Here is a 10,247-nt window from a genome sequence, read left to right on the forward strand (position 1 = left end):
AAAAAAAAATCGGGTCGGCTTGGTGTCAACCCGTAGCTCGAACAAACAAATAGGCTGATATTGGGCGTGAAGTTAATGAGCTTTTGGTGGAGTGGGCTGGGAACTAAATTACAATTTTTTGTGATAGGCTGGGCTCTTACCTATGGAAGATTGCGTTATAGGTGGAATTGATGGGCTTAATAATGGACATTTTGATAAGTCATGGCAACAGATATATTCTTTCAAAGCTTTGCTATAGTTGTAAATTCGGATTCCTTTTTTTTCCCTCTTTTTTAATTTGTTTCTTCTGTGTTTTTTAATTGTGATTGTGTAGTTATCAAAACTACTCAAGAAGCTTTGCCATATGTATCGATTCATTTATTCCATCCATGAACAGGGAACAGATTAATTAAATGCAATTTTGAAGAGAACGAAAAAGGCAAAAACAAAAATAAAAGCTTGTATACCATTGATGCAATCCTTCTTCTAGTTCTTTGAAAGGCAAAACTGCTTCATGTCATGAATTGAGTTTTTAACATTTTGACAGATCAGTTATGGGATCTCAACTGGTATTTCTTTGTATAATAAAACCATGATCATGGAAAATTTTGAAGCGAACAACGGAAAAAAAAAAATAAAAATTCCCTGGTATGAGGTCACGGGTTCTGATCTCTTCTTCTGCATCTTTGCCAGGTTTCACTTGAAAAAAAAAAAAATTTCAAAAAAGAAAAAAGAAAGAGGAAAATTTTGAAACGAGTCATACATATTCATGCAGCTGGCTAATTTAATTCATGAGCACATTTACAATTAAATTTGTGATCACATTTATTCCAAAAAATGGGAGGCACATGTACAATTAAATTCATGAGAAATTTATGCACAAAATATAAGAGATCATTCGGCTCAAAACGATCAAACGATAGAGACCATAAACTCAAATTCACAATAGTTTTATTTAGTTAAAGATCCATTTAGTTGGTACAATACAATTGCATATTAAACCGTACATACTAGAAATGGCATATCCTTCCACTGTCTACTACTCAGCCACTCCACAGATACCAGAGAGAATACAGAAACCAGCATCAAGATCTCTTCTAAGTTCTCATTGCAATAAAGCATTAGCTTCGTGGGGAATGATGAGTGGAACAAAGGATCTGAGTTCTCTTAACCCCGGTCCAACTTCGAAAAAATCCACCTCTTAGAGTTCTGATGATCCTGGTGGATGTAATTCTTGTGGAAATGGGAGCTTGTTATCAATCTTCTTTGCTTCGATAATATGCTTATATTTTGCTTAAAAAACAAGTACCTCACTTCTCTCTTGTAAGCACGGCCAGAAACACCAGATTGGCGTTTGCCTTCTAGTTGTGCATGGGTACTGCAGATTTTCCGATCTCCATGACGTGAGGGTCTGTAGGGTTTACTGAAGCCAAACCATATGGTCTTATAATTTCAACCTATAAACCAGATAATTGGAACCCAGAATCAGAACATTTTAATAGTATATGCTCAAGAATTAAAGAACACGTAAAAATGCAAGAGACCACCAACATTAGAAACTAATCAAGATATTGAGCAATTCAAGGGTGTGTAAGTTATTGCTACATTTACAAGTCCAATCAGGCCTTAGTTGTACATGTCAGCCCAAGGAAAATTTGATCTATAAACAAGAGAGTCACAAATTTAAATCCATAAATCAGAACCCTTTTATGAAATAAATGTAAATAATTATGTACATGTGAATGTGCTACGTAGCGAAAATCTACATACACTCTAACCATTGTTGTCAAGCACAAGTTGATCTCTTCTTATATTTTGTTGACTCCTTCTTGTCTATTCTAACAAAACAAAATATGTAGAAGAAGAAAAATTAGAAGAAGAATTTAGGGTAAGGATCTTCTAACCTATGTCTAAGCCAAAAGTGTACAGATGGAATACTACAGACTATTTATAGGTTAGGTTAGAGACCCTTACTAGCAAATACAAAAATCCCTAGGGTTTCCTTCCATCAATGAAATCTTACCAAAATTCATAACTGTCTGACTAATTGATTGATTTGAATGATTAATTGATTGAATAAGATATCAATTAACAAAGATATCAATCAATCATTAACAAATGAGAGATACTAATTGATTATTGACAAAATGTCAAATCAATTAATCAGAATATTAATCACCAATCATTATCTATTGAGAGATGCTAATTAATTATTGACAAAATTTCAATCAATTAATTATGATATCAATTACTTTAGAATCAATCATATGGATCATAATTATCTCAAAAAGAAGGAAGTCTTACATTCTCCCACTTGACCCACATGAAATAGTTAGATAACTTATGAGTGACTAACTACTTAAAAATGGCTATAAACCTTGTTTGTCACTTACCAAATTCAACAGTTATGTAACAGTTACTTAATTAGAAAATAATAATACACGAATCATGGCGGTTATGCTCTTATGGCAAACACTTCCTTCCATCTATTACAATGTACTATACTTCCTAATGATCAAGTGCTTTAAAAGAACTTTATGAATAACATTATATAAGTTATTCAGGGTCCAACTTTATGGATCACATGATCCTTACTTTATACATGAACAACAATGTGCACAAAATTATGTAAATATAAATACCTTGAGTGTCTAGACAATAACAATAGTTTTAGAATAATAGCAAAATATTAAATGAACTACTGAGTTCCATGTGAGTTATTTGATCATTAACAACTCAGCCCGCAACTTTTAGTTGTTTGATCAACAATAATAACTCCTTGCTTTATACTCAATAGCTGCCTTTTGCTTTCTAAATAATTATTGAATACCTTATGTTGACTTGCCTATTTTGACTCTCACTCTTTCATGCATACATAATGAAAGGGTATAGTCAAATCAAATATTTATAATGGTCACAATACAATATCGACAAACTTTATGCCAAACAGTAGATGCCTGTAGTATAACTTCATAGCATTCTTGGTGAATTTAAATTCATTCCAATGCATGATGTGAACATTATGCAATTGTTCACTATTATTACTTAAAAGTAATCAAAGAATTGTTGCATGAAGGTCTTAAGATAGATTAACTATATTTTACATTCTATTTTGTGAATATAAATGATAAAAGGGTTTCACAAATATCATGATTGAGAAAAACTCTCATAGTTTTACTCCCACTAACCTTAATGTATAATAATTTACTAGAAAAAATTCTTCTAAAGTTTTGAATCCCTTTTATTCTATTCTTATAGATTTGTTGGATTTTCATGAATTGATTCTTGTTTGTGATTTTTGGCTAGAGTGCTGTGAATCTTGATTTGGGTTCTAGCAAAATTTGGTCAAATTCGTCAGGTCTCTTTGGAAGTGCTATTTCTTATAGCTAAGAATAATAAGCGAGCTGGTCCATTTTGGCTTTTTATAAAATCTGAAATCTGAGTTTTTTTTAAGGGGTGAACGCTTCAATCTTGATTTGGTTTTTTGGTAAAAGCAAGAAAGATTATTGCTTTTCATCCTTTTGTGGGGCTTATTGATTAGAATATTGTTACTTGACAAAAAGTTCGGTCAATTATGGTCCATTGGCTGCCTGGTATCAATCTATGCCGGTCGCTCCTATATGGCGTGACGGTCAGCAAATTTTTTTTTGTTTAAAAGTCCTTCTGGCGCAACGATCAGAGATGTCAGAAATTTTTTGACCGTCGCTCCTATATGGCGCGACGGTTAGAAATGTTTTTTTTTTTAAATCTTCTGACCGTCGCTCTTACATGGCGCGACGGTCAGAAATTTTTTTTATATTTTAAATCCTCCTGCTCATTTTTAAAAAAAAAAAAATTTCCTTAGGCGTCCAGCCAGATAATTAGAATATATGCAGCCTTTGATATTATTTTGATATTAGAATATATGCAGCCTTTGATATAATATGAAGCCAGATAAAATTTTTTTATATTATTTTGTCTTTGACGATGTTTTATATCTCATCCATTTAATGCATTTCACATGACATTTAATTTAATTTAGTTGTCTACTTTTTCTGTTTAATCCAATCACTTTTAATTTGAATAACGTTAAACATTTTCAAAATAAAGAAGTACAAGCTATTTTATTATACCCTATAATTGGATAGAAGGGTCCCTATAGGATAATACCTACAAAACAAATAAGTACTAGTTGTTTTACAGCTATTTTAATTGATTAAATTATTTAAACTAATTATCGTATATCAAATAATGACACGCAAATAATTCTTCATTTCTACAAATATGTTATTAATCTTTTTTATATGATTACATTTTATATGAAAATTCAAATATATAAATCGTAATTCATATTATAATTTTTCATTTTTTGACACAATTACGGTTCCTTTAACATTCTGTGTGCATTATACATAATAAAGTTAAAATTAACAAATCATAATAATGTTAAACAATACTTTCATCCATTACGCAATCACTTCAACTTAAATCATATTATTGAATTATTTTCTAAATTTAACAAATCATAACAGTTACGCATGTTATATAACTTAAACTTGCTAAAATGGTAAACATTAATTCTTTAAGAAACCCCTAAATCCTTTAACAAATGGATCAAATTTTTTAAACCTAGTCTCCTTTAAAATGCTAAAATTCTTGCTAGCCCAATATTTGTTTTTAAAATTTTGTCAAACTGTATGCATTGTTTTTCAAAATTTTGATTTTAAATAATTTTTACAGAAAATTTTTTGCTGAATTCCCAATTCAATTGTACAAAGATTTCTAAATCACCTGGCTGAAGGATTTTTTATAAAAAAAATTCTAAATTATCTGACCATCGGTCTACATGGCGCGATGGCCATGAAGATTTTTTTTTTAAAAAAAATTCTGGCCGTCGATCTTACATGGAGCGACGGTCAGAAGATTTTTTTTTTAAAAAAAACATTTCTGACCGTCGCTCCTACATCGCGCGACAGCCAGAAGGACTTTTAAGAAAAAAAAAGTTTGCTGACCGTTGCGCCATATAGGAACGACGGGCATAAATTGATACCAGGCAGCCAAGGAGCCATATTTGATCGAACTTTTTGTCAACTATCAATATTCTAATCAATTAGCCCCTTTTGTGGAGTTGGATATAAACGGTTGTTTTAAATGCAAACTTGCAATTTACTTTTTCTCATCCCATGTGTCTGCTACTTCCAGATGTACTTTTATGATTGCTGAAGGGAGCTAATTCCCTTTTGACTTGAGATTCTATTGGAATGGAAATGCTTGCTCTGAACTTCTATCTCTTGAAAATGTATTTATCATCTTGCTCCAAATTATTTGGTTATTGACATTCTCTATTATGTCTCTTAAATTCTTTGGATAATCCTTTCTTGTTTACAAATTATTGATAATTATTAAATTTCAATAACTTCCAAATTCAATAACCTCTACTTTTTTAATTTTCAACGTCTTCTCTTATTTCTTTAAAATTACACTTCTAATTAATTAACCCTTTTTCAATGTGCACATTGCTATAAAGTGCACTTTTTTTACCATACATAATTGACAATATATACGCTGTCATGTTTAGATGAATGCCACATATGTTGAATTTGAAAGGTTGTTTACATGCAATCATATGCTAATGTGTTTCTAATCCTCACGAAAATGTTACCATATTGTAATCTTTAGAGAAGTTTTACTTTGTATAGATTAGTAGATTTTGAATGTTCATGTGTTGCTTGTTTTTAACCAAAAAAAAAAAAAAACTTAGTGGATATAACTTTAAAGGAAATCATTTTTCATATTAATGTGTTACAATACTCATTCTATTCTTTTTATTAGCATGATAATCATTCTTCATAATTACATGTTTCATGATATTCTATTAAGAATAAGAATGAAACTTGTAATAATAGGATATGAGAAACTATTGAAGTACACAAACTAAATCAATAACACAAGAGAGATCAATATCAAGGCCACATACTTATGTACACTACAATACTACGGAATCAATTTAGTGAGTTGAAATTTCAAGAGATATCTTATTTAAACTCAAATTTATGTTGTAAAAAGAAAAAGAAAAATTAATGGGACAAATTATACATTTAGGGTGTCTAAGTGGAATGAAATAAATTAATTAGGGCTTAAATCATATTTTTAAGGTGTCTCAAGAGTGTAACGTTAACTTATTGGGGCTCAAATCATACTTTGAGGGTGTCTAAATGGGATAAGACAAACGTATTGGAGCTTAAATCATATTTTTAGGGTGTCTGAATGGAACAAAGTTAACTTATTGAGGCTCACATCATATTTTTAGGATGTTAGCACAAGAAGATTGTTGGAATCATTTTACTTAGTAAAACACACAAGTTAAGATTGTCAATATTATTGAGTTAAACTATTAATGTGGTTATTAGCGTTTGTAGAATACCATGAAACAAAGAATGAATATAGCTATACATATCTACTCAAATAATTGTCACTTTATTACATATAAAATTTTACAAAATATAATCATTATGTTGCTTGCAACTTCAAGTTTTACTTAGACTAGTAATTTATAAAGATGTTTGTGATCAAGAATTAGTTGAAAAGTATGAAATTAATTTGAGCATGCAGTAAATTAAGAATATCAATGAAAAATATGTGAAATTACAGACATTTTGTTTTGGTGTTAGGTACCCTTCATAATATGAAAGAACTAGATAGGATTGATTTTGATTTTTAGGGTGTTAGAGTGGAACTGTTAATATTTATTGGGGATTGACTTGCAATATTTAGGGTGTCATAGAAGAATAATAGGAACTTGGGAGCGTTATGTAGACAAATAAGGAAACACCACTCTGCAATTCTAAGCTCGCTGTTCATCAGATACACTGGGCGCATACCACTTTTACGGGCTCTCCCACCCATAGACGGTAGACATGGACGGAGAGCTTTTATTTTCTTTTCACGAAAATCAAAACACCAATAGTCGGAGCAAGGTTCATTGCCGGAGGTAGAGCTCAGGCAGTCCTATAGTGTTTTATTTTTACTCTGTTCCCTGTGCATAAGTGTCCTTATATTTTTTGATGTTCTATGCTTGAGCCTTGTTGACCTAGCAAAATTGGATTGAAATCAGTTATGGGTTGGATTGGTGAAAAAATTGGGCATAATTTATGTACAAGTTGAAAAGAAATACACCAGTTTCTTCGACGCCAGTTAGCTATTTGAATAAATGCCCGAATGAGGAAAATCTCTAATTATGACAAGATTTTGTGCTTCTGTTCTAATTTAGGAAGTTAAGGCTTTTACTTATTTTCCTGATTTTTTCTTTTCTTTAAATCCTATTAAGACCTACCGACGTCGTTTGGTGATAATATTTGGTTTTGGCAAGGAAAAGGCCACGTCCTCTCCATTGCTCAAACATGCTTGCAAGAACACATCCTCACAAAAGAGGATACATAAGCAGCAATCCCTTGATTTCTCGCAAATAACATAAAAACTTTGGCTCACTAGAATCAGTATTTGGAGGGAAGCTTTCCCGCACTCTTTTTGGCGAGAATTTTAAGCGAGAAAAGTCCTTGTCCTCACTGGGTATAGGATGACTCCAATCTTTGGTGAGGTCTTGTCTTTGCCCTTGCTGAATTTTAACAGCATCAAGCCTTCTATTTCTTGCTAAAATTGTTGTCGCTAATGCCTTTTTTTGTTGTAGTGGGTGCAAATGCAAGATAAGATTAAAAATTCTAAAGCCTTTCAAGCCAACTATAGGAATTTGTCACAGTTGACTAGGGGTAATTGCCCATCGTCAACTCAACAAGGCTCCGCCCATGTTCCATGATAACGTGAAATTCCCAACGTTCAAGTATCCGAGTCTACAAGTGTATAAGCTATAGACTAAACTAGAAACAAATGGTGATTGGATAACAAGAAGTTCAGTAAAACCATTTCTACGAAATGGTGGGATTCCCACCTTCCCCCCGAAGAGAGAATCAATGGCGAAGCAAAGTATACAAAGTACTCAAACAGGGTGCAATGTTTTATTTATTTAATATATACAAAGTGTACAAAGTGCATTGTGGTGGCAGACATGCACCTTTTTCAACATCTCAGCATTACATCTGAAACATCCATATTTATTTTAGCACACGGTAGATACTTTACATAATCCTCAGTCCTTGTTCTCAGTTCACGGGCGGCGCCACTTCCTCGAAGTATAAGAGTTTCTTCATCTCCAAATCAGTTTCTTGAACCAGTGCTTTGTAGATATTTTGATTGCCGTTGCGATCCTTAGCTTCAATAATGAGCCAGTAGAGAGTGGCTAATTCAACGGGTTTCTTTAAGCCGGCAACCACTGCCACAAACACCAGCTTGTCTCTGGTCTGCCTGTTGTGCTCATTCACTGCAAATCTTCCGAGCTCTTGAATGTGAGGGTCTAGAGGGTTCACTGGAATCCAGCCACCAGGCACAATTAATTTGCTCTGCAAGGTGTAATACAAAAAGCTTCAGAATAATTTTAGATCCTAATAATCGGAACACTTGGCAGAAACTCAATCAAACAAAATTAAGAAGCAAATCTTTCTCTCCCATAAAAAAAAAAAAAAAAACAAATGTCTGACATGCAGAGATTGAAAGTTTAGGAGTTACAATTATAGAACCTCGTAACAAGGTTGAAGGAATTTTAATGTAATTCAGCAATATCCTAGAATCTAGTCAAAACAATAGACAAAACAGTCAAGGTAAATTAGATCTGGGAGTATCATTTAGTTCACCTCTCCAGCTTGCTTCAGTATAGCATCGACTTCGGCAGACTGGAATTGCTTGACTGATATCCATTAAGAAACGAACATTTCAGTATGAAGAAAATATAAATGCTGAATATTAGGAAAATAGATATAAATGCATGAATGCAAAGGCAGAGACTGAAACTTACTGTAGTTGTTTGCCAATTCCTTTTTTTGGCACTTGGCTGTCACAGGCATTGGAAAGTTGGCTACCACTGTAGCCATATTTTTACGCAAAGAGTAAGGAGAACAGATTATTGCTCTTGGTTGCGATAGGCGAAGCTCGGTTGCTGAGTATGAATGTAGGAAAGAATTGAACAAACTCCCAGAATTTATAGGCGATGTTGTGGACCTAAATGTCCTCTATGCCCTTCGTGAGAAATTGGGAATCAATACTTCCAAAATTATTCATTATTTCTGCTTTTATCTTTTGGAAAATTTAGAACTTTGATTGCATTTGAGTTTGATACAGAACAAGGAACTCCTGGTTTTTCAATCTATCGTTGTGTGTCACTTTCTCTATTTCCATTCAAGTGATTAATATATACGTATTTGATGATATTATTGTCATCATTCACTAAGACAAAGATAAGAGTTCTTTTTTTTTTTTTTTTTAAACCGTATTATATATGTTGCTATTTTAGGGAACGGAGGAAAAGGATATTGTTGCAATGGTAGAGATGGTTCTTCTGGTGACTTCATGTTCTAAAACATGTTCCGTGTACATTGTAAAATGCATTTCTAGCTGCCTGTGTATCTATGTGCGCGAGTTTTTACAAGTCTATATAAACATATAGTTATATGGGACTAAAATAATTAATCATTGGCCAACCTGCAAAACTAGGGCTTATGAATTGAAATTTGAGTCACAAATTTAGGTCTACCGATCCTGTGCGTATCATCATTATCGGGGTCATTCTTTTGCCAAAAATTACTTGGATAAAGCAATGTACAGTGTATGCAAATTTTTAATCGTCCACGTCTTGAGGTTCCTCGGTATCTAAAGCACAATCATATCCCGCCTGTGAAATGGACATTCAGTCAGGAATCATATCACAATTTTATCAAAAACCAGGGCATTTCCAGTTCTGTTGGATGAGAGGTATATGCAAAGCAAGAATCTTTATCCTGTTCCCGGTTGAAGCTCGCCCTGTTTGTCGCTTATGTCTTTAGTATGAACTGATTCTTTTTTTATGGTAAATAACACTTCCTTTCGTGTTTCTCAATCCTTGAGTAGATCCCATATTTCTTTATCTTGATTTTTCAGCCTAGAAAATTCTATTTGCTGTATTTGATGCATGTAATTGCTGCCATTAATATAATTTTGTAATCGAACGAAATAATCATTCTTATATTGCAGATTTTTATTATTTTTTTATGATCAAAGCACGCTGATATATTTATGTATTAATATTGGTTTAACTATTGGGTACGGGTGACATGCTGCAGTATGTAAATTTTTTTTGATATTGCTTTTGTTGTAAGTAAGATATATACATATCTTAGAAATTAGAAATCAAGGGTTCAAATTTC

At 32.6% G+C, this 10,247-nt stretch overlaps 1 protein-coding gene across 1 annotated transcript; it reads right to left on the reverse strand.

The window, feature by feature from the left end:
- Positions 1-7,971: 7,971 nt before the first annotated feature.
- LOC113769528 (cysteine proteinase inhibitor-like) lies at positions 7,972-8,989 on the reverse strand. The gene is made up of 3 exons (XM_027313993.1): positions 8,864-8,989; positions 8,703-8,755; positions 7,972-8,411 (listed from the first exon to the last, which is right to left on the reverse strand). The coding sequence occupies exons 1-3, from the start codon at positions 8,937-8,939 to the stop codon at positions 8,115-8,117; spliced, it is 426 nt and encodes a 141-aa protein (XP_027169794.1). The 5' UTR covers positions 8,940-8,989; the 3' UTR covers positions 7,972-8,114.
- Between the last annotated feature and the right edge of the window lie 1,258 nt (positions 8,990-10,247).

This window comes from Coffea eugenioides, chromosome 4, assembly GCF_003713205.1.
Source record: "Coffea eugenioides isolate CCC68of chromosome 4, Ceug_1.0, whole genome shotgun sequence".
In the NCBI taxonomy this organism is placed as follows: domain Eukaryota; kingdom Viridiplantae; phylum Streptophyta; class Magnoliopsida; order Gentianales; family Rubiaceae; genus Coffea; species Coffea eugenioides.

Bases quoted from the DNA above. Each gene is read 5' to 3' on its own strand.
- LOC113769528 (XM_027313993.1), bottom strand. From the start codon at position 8,939: ATGGCTACAGTGGTAGCCAACTTTCCAATGCCTGTGACAGCCAAGTGC. The intron at 8,756-8,863 runs GTAAGTTTCAGT...AATGGATATCAG, and splicing joins GGAATTGGCAAACAACTACA to TCAAGCAATTCCAGTCTGCC. The intron at 8,412-8,702 runs GTGAACTAAATG...TACACCTTGCAG, and splicing joins TACTGAAGCAAGCTGGAGAG to AGCAAATTAATTGTGCCTGG.